The 19,637-nt window shown below is 39.6% G+C and overlaps 1 protein-coding gene across 4 annotated transcripts in view; it reads right to left on the reverse strand.

The window, feature by feature from the left end:
• Positions 1–2,221: 2,221 nt before the first annotated feature.
• Positions 2,222–19,637, reverse strand: part of PPP2R5E (protein phosphatase 2 regulatory subunit B'epsilon) — a 145,435-nt gene continuing 128,019 nt past the window's right edge. For 3 of the 4 annotated variants that reach the window (XM_078053794.1, XM_036067736.2, XM_036067735.2), the window contains 4 exons: positions 18,122–18,241; positions 13,687–13,814; positions 10,915–11,016; positions 2,222–6,362 (listed from right to left, as the gene is read on the reverse strand). In XM_078053794.1, coding sequence (XP_077909920.1) covers positions 6,263–6,362; positions 10,915–11,016; positions 13,687–13,814; positions 18,122–18,241 — 450 coding nt within the window. In that variant the 3' untranslated portion in view covers positions 2,222–6,262. The remainder of the gene's footprint in view (positions 6,363–10,914; positions 11,017–13,686; positions 13,815–18,121; positions 18,242–19,637) is intronic. The other variant, XM_078053793.1, reaches the window with a different exon arrangement.

Consider the following 19,637-nt stretch of genomic DNA (forward strand, 5'->3'; position numbering starts at 1 on the left):
TTAGATCAAGAAACTTTCCAAAGTCACCCAGCTGCAAGTTAGCAGAACCCAAATGATCCCAAGGGGCTCTGATTTCCAAGCCCACAGCCTTCATGTTGGGTGCTCCGGCCAAAGACCTCTTGCCCAAGAGCTTTGGTGAAGATGAGAGGGCTGTGCCTCACACCCATCCTGGTCCTGAGGTCTTACATCATCTAGTAGCGGCAAAGTCTGGCTCAAATTATGTGATTAATTCAGAGTATGATCTCAGAAGAGGTGAACTAAATTAGAGAATAAAGAAACAGAAAATCTGAACATCAGAGTATGGGCAAGACTATGAACAGAGCCAATCAATAAATACTCGTCCAATCCACCAATAAATGCACATATCTTATAGCAGACTTTTAGATTTGAGGAGCAGCATGGAGCTATGCAACTTAGTTTTTTTTAATCTGCCTTTTTAAAGAATAATATAATGAACACCTATCATCAAAAAAATTAAATTTTAATTCCCCCCAGCTATCCCATGGTTTAGTCTCAATTAAAAAAAAAAATCTAATGTGAACTTGATCTAATAGAAACCAACAGGATACACTATTATATAAAAATCTGGGAAACAGGAATTGGACTGTACATTTACTTTGCCTCCATTATTATATTTATTTACAGGCAGGGGGCAATATTATACAGTTAGATATTCCACTGAAATCAACGTAGATTTCTTGGAACCCTAAAATTCTTGTTACCAGTTTCTTCTCCTTATAACTTGCCAACAGGGTGATCTTCAGACATTACATATGGTTACGTTTTGAAATATGAACTTGCTGAATTTACAAGGATTTTTCCCTCCCCAACTCAGAGTTTAACTGAGCATGAAACACTGACTGATTAAACTCTACTAGTTCCAAATCTGATGTGATTTAATTAGCTGAGATCACACCTCAATCAAATGCTTTAAAGCACTGATTAAAGATGACACTCCTCTTGTCACATCACAGTGAGGTCTATGTCCCCTCCACCTGCATCTGAGCAGACCCTGTGACCGCCTGACCAATGAAATATGACAGAAGTTATGCCATGAAAGTCTCTGGGCCCAGGCCTCCAAGAATTTGCAATTTCCCCTTCCAGTCTCTCTTAGAACGATCATTCTTAGAACCCAGTTGCCACACTACGAGGAAGCCCAAGGAAGCCCCATAGGGAGACCCATGTCTTAAGAACTGAGGCCTCTGGCTGAACCCCAAGGCAACAACCAGCACCAACTTGCCAGCCCTGTGAGTGAGCCATGTGAGAAGTGGATTCTCCTGCTCCACTTGATAAACCCAAGTTCACACTTGAAGAGCAGAGACAAGATGTTCTTGCCAAGCCCACCCAAATCGTGTATTTGTGAACAAAACAATTAACTGCTGGGGCCATGCCTCTAAGTTTTGTAGTAGTTTGTCACACAGACACTGGGCCACTCCCCAACATGACATCCCCCTAGTCATAAACTGATTTTCTCAAGATGAAAGCCTGAACATACCAACCCCATTGCCTCATAGCAAAGTTGATCAAATCTATTATTCGTATGGTTCAAAAGGCCACGTGGGTCTGAGACAAACAAACAAACAAACAAACAGCCAGGCTCCTGAAAACTCTTCACTGCTTCTTTATTAGGATGCACCCCTAGTACAGAACCTCTCACATGTCTGCGAAAGGGGAAGGTTACAGTTCTCTTTGGGAGCACCTTCATTTTTGTTTCTGTTACCACTTTGAAGAAAGTAAATCATTTTCAAAGAAAGACATTTTTAATTCCAAGTGTTTAAGACCCAGCTTGCATTTTGCTGTGTTTGAAAAGGAAGTAGCATATTATAGCCAGAGCTGGAAGATTGTTTTGTGGCATTTTAACTTTGATGTGGATCAGAAGTATTCACTGTCTGGTTGAACCAGTCCATAATTTTCATATGCAACTTTTCATATCAAAAAAATGTATCATTTTTACCTCTACCCACAAACAGATGCTGTTTTAAACACACACACACACACGCACGCACACGTACACACACACACACACAATTAAATTTAAAACCAGTATGAACCACAACATTTCTAACAGGGAAAATAAACTTTTGCTGCCCTCTCCTGCTAAAACAATGAAATACTAAAATACAAAAAGATTTATGAAGCTAAAGCGAAATTCTCAAACCAAAAGCAATGGATATGTCATTCTCATTATACCTCGATCAAAAATCAGACAACAACCAGAAAATGTATTGGTAATATTTATATTTGAAAGTTCCCCATTGATACATGAGGTCTGGATTACAACTTATTTACAGTAAGTGATTTCAAAAAAAAAAGCCAAGTCAGGGAAGGGAAGGAAGGAGAGGGTAGGGTGGGAGGGAGGGGAGAAGAAGGGAGGGGAAAAAAAGAGGGTGGGAAGGAGGCAGGGAAGAAAAGGAAACCTATATTCATAGACATCATCAAATGGGATGTTTATTTCCAAGAGCTACTACTGCTGCTGTCGTGCACAAGAAGCAGCACAAATTAACATTCCACTAGATCAAAATTTGCTCAACTTTCTCTCAAGATGCACAATCCTTTTAGATTTTCAAAATTAAATACCGAGAAATATAAAACGCATTGCCAATATGCCTACTACAAAAATCCTTTGTGGGTCATTCCTTAACTTCACTCAGAAGCAGCTGAGCCAGAATATAAAAATAAAAATATCGATGTGCAAATAAAACACCACTGATCATGTCTGGTGCCACCTTTTGCTACAGGTGACAAAACTTTGTGATAAGATTGGTTATAGCATCAAAAGAAGAGAATCTCTTCATTTCCTGGGCCAGCTCAGTGCACCTAATTAAAGGGGAAGAACAAAACAAGAGGAAAAAAAACAACAACAACACAAAAAACTCTTAACACTTAAAAATGCCAGTAACATCCATACATCTTCCCTTTCCCACCCCACCCCGATCCCCACAAAAAAATAAAAAAGCTTTTAAAGCTCTAAATATACTTTTTTTTTTTCTTTCCATAGTGTGATTGAGCCTAGGGCTATACATTTAAGTATAGCAGGTGCAATTACAAGCAATTCCTGGCTCTGCACCCTGGACTGCCCCACGCATAGAAGGAGGTACAAAATAAATTAAACCCTTCCATTTAGGCAAGCAAGCCCAAGATGAAGGAGCAATAACCCTGCTTGTGAGTATCCAGCGGCATCGAGGGTATTATTTATTTCTTACTTTTTTTATTTTTTATTTTATTTTATAAAAAACAGATGTCAGGGAGAGCAAAATATAATAAAATTTAAAGAACAAAAACTAGACACTGATGGGAAACAACTGGGGACACTTGCACAATGAGAAAAGGAATGCATGCTTGATTCAAAGTATGAGATGGGTCAATTCACTCACATGGTTGTTCTGGGCCCACAACCCAGGCCCCAGCATCATTCTAAACCACAGGGTTTGGTTTGGTTTGGTTTTGTTCTTCCAAAGACACTCTTTATCCTACCCCTGAAACCAATATGGTAGGGATGAGGTTGGAGTGATCATCACTCACTAACTACAATATTTGCTATTTAAAAAATATATTTATATATAGTTCTGGAAATTAGGAAGCGAACAAAATATAACACGAAGATGCATTTGTCACAATGAACTCAAGTTGCGGCAACAGCAGAAATGGGGGAGAGGACAGAGAGAGAGAGAGAGAGAGAGAGAGGGCTGCTGTAAATGCAGCAAGTACAGCCTTAACTATGTCACATAGTGCAACAGTCAGATTACCTCAGTTACTCTGCGTCACCGGACACAACATGACAGATGTCACATTGTCACTTTCGGTTAAAAAAGAAAAGACAGTTTCTTCTCAGAAGTTGCCCTATACATTTTAGACATATATTTGCAATTGCTTCTGTAAATATGTCTAAAGTTTGGCTTTGTTCTTCTCAGTTTGGAATGATCAACATACAGAATTAACATCAAGGGTATCTGTGCAGTCCTCACCGTAACTCAGAGCGCAGGGAAAGGTGCAAAACAGGGTCCTCGTCTTTCTCATTTCAAATGACTGCATTTCATTTTAATGGGCAGAGATCGTTCATAAACCTGCGATTTTAATGTCTTCTATCTAAAAAGATGAATTGATGGCAAACATAAGTTTATACTGTCAAAAACAAATGTAGTGCAGAGTCAAAGCTAACAGGCTCAAAGCAAAAGGGCTAAAGGAGATGATTTGTTACAAATTTATTTTTTGTCTTTAGTGTTTGAACTTGCACCTTTGCTCCAGCACTTTTAAAGTAAGTGGTTTCATTTCGGCAGCCTCCGCTCGCTTTACATTGAATCCCCATTAATGTTCTTGAAAAAAAAAAATCTCTTCATTCCATTAAACCATGTTGTGTTGGGTGTTGCATATGACTCTTTTACTGCTGTTTCTTTTTCAGAATTAACATAGCCAAGTTTTGTTTCTGTTTTACAAAGTTACTGAGATGACAATATCCAACTGTGACCTGATAATCCTGAAACACTTAGTAGGGGAGAAAGGTCAGCGGCTTTTTTTTTCCTTTTTCTTGGAAACAATAAAACTGCATATTCTACTTTATATTTAAGTGGAAGGAAGAGAATATACAAGTCCATATTGATACTATATTTCTATTAAAAGCAACGACAGTTCATATGTTCATGTTTGCTACTATCACAATTCAGTACATGAACACAGAATCAGCTCTATGCCACGAATATTGCTGGAGGGGATGGTTTAGGATTATCAACTCACTGCTGCCACGTCCATAACAAGCAAAAGCATCCTGAAAATAAGTTCCAAAACACATATCTTGCAGTACATAATAATGCAACCGCATCAAGTAAGTACATACTGGACACAAATTTCATCGGCATTTTATCTCCCTAAGATGTAAGATTCCTCTTTTAAATACAAAGCAGAGAGCCAATAAGGTATATCTATAATACAGCCCTAAATTTTGTTTTGTTTTTCATTTTTTTCTTAAACAATTTGGTCACAATGCACCTTTGATATAAAAGCATTTTTAAACTTTATTATTAATACTCAGGACATTAGGGATTTCCAGATTCTTTTCAGTAGCATTTGTAGAACCACTTTTGGTAACAAATACAGTAGTTAGGAATATGCATCCAATTCAGAATGCATAGTAATGTTTATCCTGAATCCTTTCCGGCTAAAAACAGGGCTGGCGCTGTGATGAGATATAGAACGAGAATCTACAAAAAACACTGTAATATGTTTGTTTTTTCCCAGAGGTTACATCCTCTTTTGCTGGAATACTTTATAAATACATATTAAAAAGTAAGGCAACAACTCCAAACAGTCCAAGCTGTTTGCTCAACTCTCTTCCCAATTAGATTCGCAATCCTGGCGATCAATTTCATGGTTGTACTGGTTAGTGTTTGTCTTTCTTATTACAAAATGGTCCAAAAGGATGTTTTCTGACATTTCTCGAACATCTCTGGTATGTGTGTTCAATGATGTATGCAACTAATACTGGTCAGCTACTGAAGCCTCTCATGTCCCAGTGCCTGTTTTCAAAGGATTCAAGACATTGATTTGGATTCGCCATAAACTGATGCGGGAATCCAAAATTCCCTTCCCTACTATGTTTATCACCGCTTCTCTTTTACTCCTAATTTTAAAACTAAAGGAGTACCAGGGCTACCTGGTTACTGGAAAGATGTTCGCTCCAGTCAGCAAAACTTTTATCAGGGGCCTGTACAATTCCTGGCCCCATTCCACATGGACATTCAACTCATGAAGATGTGCAAAAGGAAAAGATGTTAAGTTACAGTCAAGTTATCCAGAGGAGGATGTTATACAAACTTATAAGGAAATGACAGTCTTTTTTTTTTTCTTCCGTTACTATAAATACATTTAACAGCTTAGCAGAAAGACAAGCTAAATTTAAGATTGTTCACATTTGAAAATTGTTTCATACTCTCTGCTAAGGATAAATAAGGAACTCCTGATAACAGAATTTTAACACGGCAATTTCATCAACAGATCTTTGAAGACTGCTTTTTGCTTTTTAAAGAGGGTTAGAACAATGATTATGTTTGCAAAGTTCTGAGAAGTCCATCTACTGTCCAAACTTTGGATTGAAGTCCTTATTTTTTTTTTTCCTTTACTTAGAGACAGGTATATACAGTGCTGTTGTAATAATGAAACAGATGTGAAATCTACTGCAAAGTTGCACAATACAGAAAACTGCTGCTCCATCTTCTACTACATAAATGTGTGACCCCACAGGTTAGTGACGCTGCTGTAATTATTTCTGTTAAGTTGGAATTATGCCGTCACGTCTAAGCCCCCTCTTTAATTCCAGATCCTCCAGTTTTTTCCACAGTTCTTCACGCTCTTTTTCTTTCTTCTTCTCACTGTGGGTAGAAAACGGAATATAAGGTAAACAACTAGGAAAGTCTGAAAAGACTATCTAACAATAACTGCTCCTTTGACATACTTCTCCCCCATGCAGGTTTTACAAGTAGTCTTTGGAAAGTTTGGCATTAAGCTTGTGGGTGTTTTCTCTTTTCAGTTCTTCTCTTGTTTTTTTTTTTCCCCCCTTGATATGTACATGCACGGAAAAGTAGCATTAATGTACTGAGCAAGAGATGACAAGCCTATTTTAATATTTCACATTAATATTCCTTTATACTTAGCTTAATAATGAAAGTTAACTTCAAAACAAAAATGGGGATCATTTCCATGTATCGATTATCCTAAAGACCCAAAGATACATTAAGTGATTTTTACGTGGGCTCTAGTTAAAATTTAATTTTCCCTTTGCCTCCAAATAGTTTCTCAAAAGGAAATGCTAGAGATTATACTAATGCAGACAAAGTAGTAGGTCAAGAAAATGTACTTCCCCTTTAGTATTATCTATTTCCCCTACACTAAGTATATTAAACTCTTTAGCAGAATCTTGTTCTTACTAGTATTAATAACCCACAAAATCTAAGTTATTAACTTATTTTATACCTATATATACAACCAAATTAAATGTTCTTTTTTTGTGATTTCAGTTTTAATGATCTGGAAAGAACTTTGTTGACATGATTATGAATCAAATTTTTAATGTTCCAAGCCTTCAAAATTCGGCTCAGTATCAGGCTGACCAGTAATTTCCAGATTTTCAGATTTCGCTGTTTGGTAAATTTGACTATAAAACTGGATGTCCAACACGGGGTCAACAAATTTTATTTGTCAAGGACATTTTAGATCACCATATTTTTATAAGGATGTTAATTTTAACATCAACCAGGTATAGAAAGTATAAAATAGAGGAATATATGACTATACTGTAAATTAAGTCAATTCCCATTTATTAAAAATAATCCACTGCTTGGTTAAGCGACTGCCTTCGGCTCAGGTCATGATCCTGGAGTCCCGGGATCGAGTCCCGCATCGGGCTACCTGCTCAGCAGGGAGTCTGCTTCTCCCTCTCCTGCTCCCCCCTCTTGTGCTCTTTCTCCCTCTCATTCTCTCTCTCAAATAAATAAATAAAATCTTTAAAAAAAAAAAAAAAAAAAATCCACTGCTGCCCCTAGCTTTCTCATACTGGGATGACCCAGTAAACAACAGACTCAGATAATATTTGTGAATCCATAAATTCAGGTAATTCCTGAAAATGGGGGTTCTGCCATCTCAGGCATGGGGAATATGGTCTTTATGCTACTTCACCCAGCAAGGATTTAACTTCAGTTACAATACAATGTTTACTCAGGGAAATGCACATAGGTTAAGTGAAACTTGTATTTAATTCCAATGCCTCATATTTTTTAATATCACCAATTTTTTAAAAAAATTATTTGATATCTATACCAACACAAATTAATTCATCCCCCCTCCCGAAAAATATCTCTAGAAATACCTAATTTTATATTCTCATTCCACTAGTCTTGAGAAAATATTTAATTATGCAATATATTAATTAATATTATCATGTCATAATTAATATTTTGGCAATTTAGGCCTTGTATACTGGAACTAGTTTCAGCTATCTCGAATACAATCGGCACAATATGAATTTTAAAGGGCATAACAATTTTTGAAATGGTTATCTACTGGGTAATTTTGACCCTGAAAAATTGTATTTACAGAGCAATAGGGACAAAATTAGATGATCCTCCAGTCATTATGAATTCCAGATTCTTAACTGTAAGCTGTTTGGTAAATTAATCATTTTTGGTTTCTCAGTAAAGTATAGGAATAATATTAGGTCTAAATAAACGTTATCATAGAACACTGGTAACCTTTTCATTTGGACGGAGAAGAAGGTGGTAAGCAAGGGCTTAGAAACTTTCTTCAACTAAAACACAGGTTAAACACATGTTAGGTTCATACTGCCCCAATCTGAAGTTTAAATTAAGGGCTGACATCATTAAAACACTCCTCATCTTGGTACTGAAGCATTTCGTTCACATCTCTGATCAATAGTTTTATGGCATTCAATACAATTTATTGAATTGTGGGGCTTTTCTTCCAGATGAACTTTATGCTGAGTTATTATACATCTTTTATACTGACAACTTTATCTTCAAAAATTCTAAATATTTCTGAAATAGTTACTATTGTCCCATTCTTTGCTCCTTTTCTCTCTCCCTGTAGGTGGGAATTTTAAAGCTTTAACCACACTGTCATGGCTGTCATGCTAGGGATAGGGATACTGTCAATTCTCTTCCAATTTCAATTTCCCATAGCACGAATGTTGGTATATGTATCTAACAGTGCTAGCTATTTATTCCACTCACCATTTCCAGATTTGTATAAAAATTTGATCTGCACTGAAACACTTCAATTTGGTGCCATCCAGAAGTGAACTCCTCCAGGTAGCTCTTCTCTAACAGCACCAAATATATCTCTCTTTTCTCTTTTCCTAGTCCCACATCCAGGGAGAAGCCAATGTTTCCATCTATTCAGCACAATCTTCCATTACTCATTTGACAAAATACTACCCTTACTTTAAAAAAATCCTTCTCTCATTAAGAAAGTCCGCTCACAATAAGTCACTCTAATACACCAGATCTTTGGAATCAACTTTGCTGTGTCTATTCTTGGACCCCTTGGTCAATAGGTATCTTTTCCAAGAATTTGGTCTATTTAGCTTAAATGATAAATGATCAGAAAACAGTTTTACTACCTAAATTCAATAAATATTAATTAATTTAATTCAATTTGACTATTTTAGAAATAAGGTCTTCATTTCTCTTAATGGGATTCTACAGATTTTTATTTAATCCTTATTCACGTAGGATAATAATCATGGGTTTTCAGTTGCTATAAAAAGAAAGGACAACACACTCTGTAATGGTACGTCACAGTATGAGAATGTGCCCTTTATTTCCTCTACTTAAATAACATTTTTAAAGACTTGAAGTTTAACACAAGGAGGGTTACAAATGTAATGATTTACAACAACTGTAAATACTTAAATTAAAAGTTCTTTAAATTACAAGTATGGCACAACATATCCCATAACTGATATTTACTCCAATATTATATAAAATATCCCAGCCTCTTCTGTCTATAGTTGCCATATTCCATAATTAAATTGCTCTTCAATATAACCACATCCTGGTAATTTCTATAAAAAATTACTGTGATAGTCCTTTACCCCACCACCAAATCTTTCCCCTCATTGCTCTTTTTATCAGTAAAATTCAAGTAACACATGCAAAATCAGGCAAAGCAAAGAAGCAAGAGAACCACAGATAGCTTTGTTCAGGAGGTTCAGCAAGGTCTTGGGTATGAACACTCGTCGTACACATCCCCGGGATCTTCTAAAATGCATGGTTTTATAATACTGAAAGCTGACATTTGCTTCTGGATCCAAGCCAAACCAGAAGCCCAACTACTAACAAGCTCTCTAGACTTTCCTTAAGTTCACCAAGTATCTCAATCCCATGGTCTGAATATTTGTGTCCCGTCCCGCCCCAAATTCTTACGTTGAGATCCTCACCCTCATGGGTGATGGGCTCAGTAGCTGCACCTTTGGGAGATGATTAGGTCATAAGGCTGGGGCCCTCAAGAATGGCATTAGTGACCTTAAGAGATCCTACAGAGATTCCCTGTCCTTTTCTATCGTGTGAGGACACGGTGAGAAGGTGACGGCTAGGAATCAGAAATAGGTTCCTTATCCAACCATGCTGGCGCCATGACCTTAGCTTTCCTGCCTCCAGAACTCAAGAGATATAAATTTCTGTTGGTTATAAGCTACCCATAGCTTGGTGGTATTTTGTTTTTAGCAGCCCAAATGGACCAAGACAACATCTTTTGGAAAGTTGGACATGTTGAACGAGAAATAACAAAGTTCAAAAATCATGTAAATGAAATCAAGAAAGACTTTACTAAGCCATAAGCGTTTATGTAAAAAGAGCTCAACTGGTTTTAACTACTTTTTGGTCTCAAACATTTTAAGATTTGTATAATACCAGACTTTTCACGTCCATGTTCTTTTCACTGTCCTTTAAATCCCAATGAACTTGTGTTCTAGAACAGTTAAGTAAGTTCGGGGCCAAAGAGCTCAACAAAAATGGTGCCTCATCTCTCCTGCTGCTGGAGTGAAGTACACAAGATCTGCCCAATTCCAGTTCAAATAAGTTCAGAATGGGAGTGAACCCAGATGGCCAACTACCCAACAGTCCCCTTCAAGGGGTCTGAAATATGAGTTACATGCCAGGCCCTTAACCCTGAGGCAAAAGAGAAACATTATTGAAGGGAAGGAGGAAAGCAGCCTTTCTTAAAATGATACTTTGTTACCTGGTGGCATGCTATTAAAGACACAGCTAACGAGCATGCAAAAATGAACATATAAATAAATAAAACTGTGCTGCTTATGATTTCGGGTGCAATTAGGCAACTGCAGTAAAGAGCAAGGAAAGAACTCAACAGTTTTTATGCACAGCTGACAAAAAAGCTTTAAAAAGTTACCGCTGACGATCTGACTTGTATGTGGCTGTCAGCTCATCAAACATGGTGCTGTTCATTTCCATAAACGCCTTCAACACGTTGTACACCAGCGCCACGATAGCCCTGGGAAGCGCAGAGACAAGAGAACGTGTTGGTTAGTCTTACGTGATGGGAGCCGCGTGGAGAGAGAGCGAGAGCACAACCTGTGTCTGGATGAGTTCTTTGTATTGCTGAATCTCCAGCCCTTCTTAGTTAAAACTAGAAAGGACCTACAGTTCATTTCCACATCAAGAGAGTTCCATTCTTTACTCTTCTGGGCAAGATATCTTTCTGAGGGGTTGGAGGATTAGAAAAAGAAAAATCTAATTTTGCCCTTCTAATTATTGGTAACCAGCATAGACTTGCTGTGGACACTCGTTAACTTCATTTAATAAAAAGACAAGTATAGGGGCGCCTGGGTGGCTCAGATGGTTAAGCATCTGACTTCAGCTCAGGTCATGATCCCAGGGTCCTGGGGGCCCCACATGGGGCTCCTGGCTCAGCGAGGAGCCTGCTTCTCCCTCTCCCTGCTCATGCTTTTTCTCTCTCTCTGTATCTCTGTGTCTCAAATGAATAAATAAAATCTTTAAAAAAAAAAAAAAGACAAGTATAAAAATAAAGCCACTTCACCCTAAAAAGGAGCACCTGTGCTAGGACTAACCTTAGAGACTTGAATTTGCACAGAATGTTATATTTATTTATTTACTGGGGGGGGGGGAGAGAGAGGTGGGGGGGGGGGTAAAGGGAGAGAATCTTAAGCAGGCTCTACGCCCAGCACGAAAACTGACGCAGGGCTCGATCTCACAACTCTGAGATCATGACCTGAGCCAAAGTCAAGAGTTGGATGCTTGGGCGCCTGGGTGGCTCAGTTGTTAAGCATCTGCCTTCGGCTCAGGTCATGATCCCAGGGTCCTGGGATCGAGCCCCGCATCGGGCTCCCCGCTCAGCAGGAAGCCTGCTTCTCCCTCTCCCACTCCCCCTGCTTGTGTTCCCTCTCTCGCTGTGTCTCTCTCTGTCAAATAAATAAAATCTTTAAAAATAAAAAAAATAAAAAAAATTAAAAAAGAGTTGGATGCTTACCTGACTAAGCCACCCAGGCGCCCCCAGAATTTTATTTTTAAAGTGATAATATACATAATTCATCAAAATCAAAAGCTGTTCTCATGGAAACAAATAATATGTATATTATTTATATTCAAAGATATGATACCACACCCCTGTAAGTTGGGTAGTTTAATATGAGTTAAGTTTCTAGTTGTGATTTGTTTCAGTCCATTCACTCCTGCTAAGTCTCCTTGCTGACCCAACACATACTCTGGTGACTGGCAAGCTAGTGACGGCTGCTATTAGCTGTGGAACAGCTAAATGGCCAAAATGGCAGCACATCTTTATCAAGAGGAAGAATAAGCTCTTGACAATATGAGGACTATGCCCATGACAAGCTTGGTATCTTCAGACTAGACTCTAAATAGCATTGCCCTTAGCAAAAATGTACGTTACCACTGTTTTGCAACAGATCTGCTACCAATACTGCTGAAGAAGGCATTGGTAAGTTAGGCCACAGGTTAAACAAACCATGGGTTTAATGTTTCCAAAACATAAGTGTACTTGCTGTGTTGCTTCTGCCCTGTGCCCATTAAAAGGAAAACTTTAGCTCTCTTCTGCTGAGGTGAATGACCTTCTCATGTACAATGGGCAGGGATGGAGAAGGGCCACATACAGCACATTGAGCCGTGACAGACACTCGCCAGAACCACTCTCTAGGTCCTCAAGAGACTACTGGCATGATGAGACTTCACTATTTACCAGTTCTTTATTTTTACAAGTTTTAGTAACAAAATTTGGCAATTTGAAAAATGAGAAATGTGGTATTTTACAGTTGTATGCAAACTTCAAAACACATACTATGAATATACTTAATTACATCTACTAATATCTAATACCACACTAAATTTTCTTTCTATTCCACAGAGAAACATGTTAAAGCCATTCAAATGCAGACTGCTTTAACTTTCATAGGACTAGATGTTAAACATCTCCTTTCAAGATTTTAAACTTGTTTTTTCCTAGAGAACATGAACAATGACTGAGTTGGTTTTTAAGAAATGGATCATGCTAAAAGGCAAATCAATTCACACACTTTCCACTTTATGACTCCTTAGTGTTTCCTTATCTTCCACTGGTGAAGGTTCATGTGGGCTGTACTCTCCTTTTAAACCCCATCTTCCAGCATCCTCCCCAAAAGACCAGGTACTTTAGCCCTCCCAAAATCACAGGTTTCAGAATCTGACAGGTGATTTTTACATTTTGGGGCCTTTTAATGTGAAGAAGAGACCCACACTACCAAAGGGCCTCCCCCATCCCAACCACCTGCTGAATTCCTGTAGACTCAGTGAGCATCACCACCTCGTCAATATCCGCAAACCCCTCCTCTCGCTCCCGAGCATCCCCAAAATAGTTCTGCTACATTCACAGACAAATCAGGAACCCCTCAAGTAAGAGATATTTTAATATAACAGCATTTTAAAAAACACTGTTTTGTAAAATATCTGTTTATTTGTGAGTCTCCGTAATCCGGTCAGTAAATTTCTAAAAGACAGGCATTGTCATGTACCTGTCTTCACCAACAGGCACAGCATCAGACACATAGCAAGCATTCAAGACATTTTATTAAGCAAAAGAGAAGGAGGGAGGGAGAGAGGGAAGGGGAAGGGAGGGAGAGAAGAGGGGAGAGGGGAGAAACTGAAAACCTACGGATTCCAATGTTCTTTTGAAATCCTATAAAGACTGGAAAACATGATGGGAAGGATGACATTAGAGTTTTCTTCTATCAAACTCATGATGTATTCATTATTCCAATAATACAGTGCCCTTTCTGCCACCTTTGGAAAAAAAGAAAAATAAAATATTAAGAGAGAGAAAAAGATAAAACAAATTAAAATCTCTCCAAACAAAAATACTTTAAGACTATTTTTATATCATTCAATCAAATGTGAAATTAAATATTAATCACACTTTACATTTTCATGGATTTAAATTTCAGAAAGTTCCAAAGTGGTTCATCAATTTGGGGAAGGAAAAAAGTTTTCCTGCCTCTTTCCTTATGTTTTCCTTTAATGCTGCACATTTCATCAGATTCCACATTTTCCCCACCCAGCCCCAAACTCCAAACACCTTTCTCTCCTTCTAGATGCACACTGCTGTCCCTGTGTCTTTAACCCTCTTCTGGTTCACTTCTTTCATCCCAAACACTTCAACCTAACTGGAGGGCCCAGCACACAGCTGGTATTCGGGCAATAGCTGCTGAGAAAAGCCCAGCTGCTCATCTCTGCAGAACACTCCCATTGGCTGAGCACGTCCTCTGGCCAGCCGCTGGGCCTACTGCAGAGAGAATGTGCCATCCTTGCCGCCATCCGGGACTAGGTACCATTGGGTTCACTGGACAGATGAAGACACTGAGGCTCAGAGAGACTAGTACCCTCACAAGGTCACATTGCTAGTAAATGGTGAAAGCTGGGACTCAAGTCTAGTGACCAGACTCTTTCCAAAGTTTATTTCCGGTCCCTCCCTTGTTGAACTGGGTAAGCTGGGAGGCAGTCACTCAGTTTCTGGACTTAGAGACACCGACTGGCTTGCTATCTCTGATCCCTTTTTCTCTGACCGCCGCGCTATCCAACTGACTCTATGAATTCAAAGGAAGGCCTCAAAAAAATAACCTAAACAATCTAAAAAGTAATCAAACTAAAAATCTCAAAAAAACTAAAATATCTAAAAAGGGTAGTGTTTAGAAGGGAAAAAGAAAAAAGAGTGGCTTCTTTCATTCATCCAGATTAAGAAATTACATTCTAATTTAATAAATTAAATTTAAATTAAACTTAAATTTAATAATTTAAGGACATGGTACAAGATGTACCCACCAACAGACTCTGAGAAATTAAGCCTTTCCATTATTCAACTTATTACATTATTCAACTTGCTTCAAAAAAAAAAAAATCCTGGGACTCATGAGGCACTAGACCCTGAGAGTACAAAGCAAACAATCATTATTGAATGTTTACTCTATTCAGGCACTGTGCTAAGTGTTTCACATATATATTACCTCATGTAATCCTCACAACCAACACACAGCATCCGTACCATTATTTCCATTTTGCAAATGAGGAAAATGAGGCCAGAGTAGGTAAGCCATTGCCTCGAGGCCACATGATTAGAAAGCGGCAGACTCCAAAGTCACTGCTTTTAACTTCTCTACTCTGTTATCCCTTTGGAGCTTGTGTGCCCGTGGGGAAAGGGACATCTATGAGCCTATCCGAGGTAAACCGTGACAGATGGAGAAACAAAGCACCGGAGGAAAGAGCGGCATGGACGATCTGGATGACCTGGGGGAGAGGAGGAGCTGCGGGAAGGTAACACAGGAGGGCAGCACCGAAGCTGGCTTTGAAGGATGAAGCAAAGGAGGAAAAGGCACCCGGGCGGAGGGAATGACAGGAAAGGGGGACAGAGGTGCCCCCATGGGCCGGAAACCATGCAGCACGTGATACGGCCGAGGCAGGTAGAGCCCAAGGGAAAAGAGGGACAAGCGGAGGAACGGGGGTGACGTTGTTCTGAAACTTACAACGGAAAGGAGGAAGTTTTAAAGAGACCCCAGGAGGATGCTGGTAAAGGAGAAATCTAGGATTTTCCTACATCCAATTAGGAGTCTAATGTTTACTTGCTACTTAACGCCAACAAGTATTTTAATCAATGTATCTGTTGCTATGCAAAATCACAGAGAGTAAATCAGTATCCAGCAAAGCCCCTTAAAGAGGAAAGGCGCTGCTTATGCAAAGTAAAAATTAGCATGTCTAACACTAGGAGAGAATCATTACTTTCCTGGGACCCACCATCCCCTTGCACATTGGCATGGTCTGTTTGGCGCCCTCTGACCCCGATGCCACACCGGGGGGGGGGGGGGATCCAAAGAGTGAAAGGTGTGTGGCTACACAGAGTGGCACTTGAAAAATGTTTTCTGGATGCACCAATGAACACTTAATAAATGAATAACGAAGAACCTCTTTACTGTCCTTTCTTTTGTTCTAAATTTTACTTCTCTCAAATAATTTTAAATTCTCTTTTCTTTCTGCTATGGACTAAATTGTCCCCGCAAATTCCTATGTTGAAGCCCGAACCCACAGTGTGAGTGTATTTGGAGATAGGACTTTAAGGAGGTAAAATTAAGGTTAAATGAAGTCATAAGGGCGGGGTCCTAATCCAATAGGCCTGGTGGTCTCAAAAGGAGGAAGAGAGAGATCTCCTTTTCTTTCCTCACACATACACCAAGGAAGGCCATGTGAGGACACAGGGAGAAGGCAGCCAGCCATCTGCAAGCCAGAGGGGGAGCCCTCACCAGAAGACGTCCAGGCTGGCACTCTGGTCTCAGACTTCCAGCCTCCAGGATTGTGAGAAATAAATTTCTGTGGTTTAAGCCACATGGCCTGTGGTGTTTTGTTATAGAAGCCTGCTGTGATCTGAATGCTTGTGTCCCCCAAAAATTCCTACGTTGAGATCCTAATCTCCAAAGATGATGGCATTAGGAGGGGGGCCTTTGGAAGGTACTGAAGTCATAAGCATGGAGCCCTCATGAATGGGATTAGTGCTTATAAAATAGGTTCCAAGGAGATCATTAGCCCTTCTGCCAAGTGAGGATACAAGAAACCCACAGCTCAGAAGAGAGGCCTCACTCAACTGTGCTGGCACCCTTATCTCAAACTTCCAGCCTCCAGAAACAAGAGAAATAAATTTCTGCTGTTTATAAGCCACCCAGTCTGTGGTATCTTGTTATAGCGGCCTGAATGGACAGCCGTAACTGACCAGACACTTTGTCTCCTTTCTGAGCTTCTGAGCATCATTTAAGCCTCCCTGGTGATCTTAAAAGAGATTTCTGAAAGAAGAGAGAGAGAGAGATTTCTGCTCCCTGCTTCCCACAATGTCAAACCTCCTGATGAAAACTGAAAAATAAGGTAGACAATCCAGATGCTTGAGCACTCATGCCATGTATAATATGCAAAACACCTACATAGTATCCTGCAATTGTTTTGTGTTTATCTAGACATGTGTTGTATCATCTGCATGCAACATAATGGTTCATAAAATGGTTTCCACTTTTTGTGGGGTGGGGGGGAGCTTTGTGGTACAATCTCTAGATTGTCAGAGGATCACTACCTTGACATAACTAACATGTCTTTAAGTCAAAAATTAAAACAACAGCAGCCAATGTCTCTAACTATTAGGATAATGAGAGCTCAGGGAAAAAGTCCACTGCTGAGTCTACCACATTAGCGGTGGGATTCTGCACTACCAACTAGAATCTGAACAATCTCTTTGAGTCAACAGGCAGTATATGAAGAGTTAATCTTCAAGGTCTGTGATACGGACCTTTGGTGAGACAGCGAAAGGATATAAAACCTGACATGTTTTTGCTCCAGATCACCCCCTTCCCTCCTGTGTGGGTTCTGCAGCATGGCAGCAACAGCCCCAGTTGAGAAAAAGGTTGCCGGGTTCGCTTCCCTGTGATCCCCCGCAGTGGCCACAAGGAGGCAGGGTGGTGCCATGGGAAGGTGACCGGCTTTCACAAGAAGCGACACCTAACTGACTTCACTCCTTATGAACTTGGGGCCTGAAGCAAATCATTCTGAGTCTCAAGGTTTTCATCCAGAAAACAGCGGGGGCAGAGGTGAGTGGGGAGGGTAGAGCCTCATAGCATAACGTGAAGTTTACGAATAATGTACGTAAAGCATCTAGCACAGTATATATGTGTGTTCTTTTTGCCTCTTAAGCTTTATTTCGCATTCTCTCTTACACGCTATAGGAACCCTACCAGTCCACCTCTTACTCGGCCATTTTATTTGAGACAAGTTATTTTACCATTTTGAACTTTAGTGTTCACATCTGTAAAAATCATAACACCCTCCTTGTCGAGTGATCACAAGAACTGAAGTTACAAGGCAGAAAGTACCATCAAAGCAGCTGTCATATTGCACGTGTTCAAGATAAAGGGGGTTATTATAAAAATTATTACTGAATGAGAAAATAGCAAATAAAAAACAACAGGTAGCTAGTGCCCATTACATGTCTTTCAATACAAATAAAATTTAACCAAATAACATATGTGGTACAGGCCACTCCAGCTCATCCTCTCTTTACTACCAACCTGAAAATGGGGGCTAGATACACACTTGGCAATTTGTTTAAACAAAGGTTCTTGAATTTTAACAAATTGTGAGGGTTCAATCACATCCAATATTTCTTCCAGCTCCCCAAGGAACATGACCTGTTAGTACATACAAAACACAAAATGTCAGGTACTTCATTTAAAAATCCAAATGAATGATGAGGATTAATGAGAGTTTATAATGTTTTAAGAAAACTTTACACATAAAACCAAACAGGAACAAATTAGGCATTGTCTTATGTTAGATGTTCATGTCACAAAGAGTTCAGCAGAGGGCACTTGTTAAGAGCAAATTCCCTATAGCTTTGAAAGTATGATTCTATTTACTTTGGAAAAAATCCTCTATGTGCTAAATCTATAACCCAGAACAAGCGGCACTTACACATTGCAGCAAGGCCCCTGGGAAACAGCAATGTCTCCGTGGGGCTTTCCTCTCGATTGCTATCAGCCTGGCATCTGCCCCCCTACTCATATTTTTCAAACAGTGGGAGAGTACCCTTCTGCACGGATGGATAAAAGTTCACAGTGGCACATGCCGCTATCTGCTAAATGTTTACAGCCCCTGCTGTGTTAGGTGCTCCTCTAGAATACACTAGTTAACAGAACACAGAGAGCCGGAGAGACACAAATGAGCAGGTTCACCCACACACAGGTACCACTTTAAACCCATGAGCACACACTGACCCAATCTGCATGTGCACACACGTGTGTATGTGTGCACAACTGCTCACTATAAAGCACAACGAATCCCAGCCTCAGCACCATGTGTCTCAAGAACAGAGCTTTAATTTCTATTTTTTTTAAAGATAGATTTATTTATTTTAGAGAGAGGGAGAACGAGTGCTAGCGGGGGGCGGGGGGACGGACAGAGGGAGAGGGAGACAAGTAGACTCCCCACTGAGCAGAGAGCCCGACACAGCTGATCCCAGGACCCTGCAATCACAACCTGAGCAGAAATCAAGAGTCAGACGCCTAACTGACTTGAGCCATCCAGGTGCCCCAAAACTGAGCTTTTAGATCACTGCGTGGAGCCAAAGTAATAGCACAGTCAATTGTTTAAAATGCAATGGAAAGGGGCGCCTGGGTGGCTCAGTCGGTTAAGCAGCTGCCTTTGGCTCAGGTCATGATCCCAGGGTCCTGGGATTGAGTCACACATCAGGCTCCTTGCTCAGCGGGGAGCCTACTTCTCCTCTGCCTGCCATTCCCCCCGCTTATGCTTGCTCTCTGTCTCTCTCTCGTGTCAAATAAAATCTTTTAAAAAAATAAATAAATAAAAATAAAATACAATGGAAAACTGACAGAGAAATAAAAACCAGTTACGTATTTAGGCATAAAAAATAATTACCTTATAAAAAAATTAACTATGGAATTAATATATGAAAAATTACCATGTTTTCATATCTTGAGGTGCATCCGGGTAGCAATGTATAGCTTAATTTCGTCAAACAGGTATTAAAAAAAATTAGATGACTTTCTGAAATTGTGTAAAGTAGGG

Source organism: Halichoerus grypus, chromosome 8 (assembly GCF_964656455.1).
Source record: "Halichoerus grypus chromosome 8, mHalGry1.hap1.1, whole genome shotgun sequence".
Lineage (NCBI taxonomy): Eukaryota > Metazoa > Chordata > Mammalia > Carnivora > Phocidae > Halichoerus > Halichoerus grypus.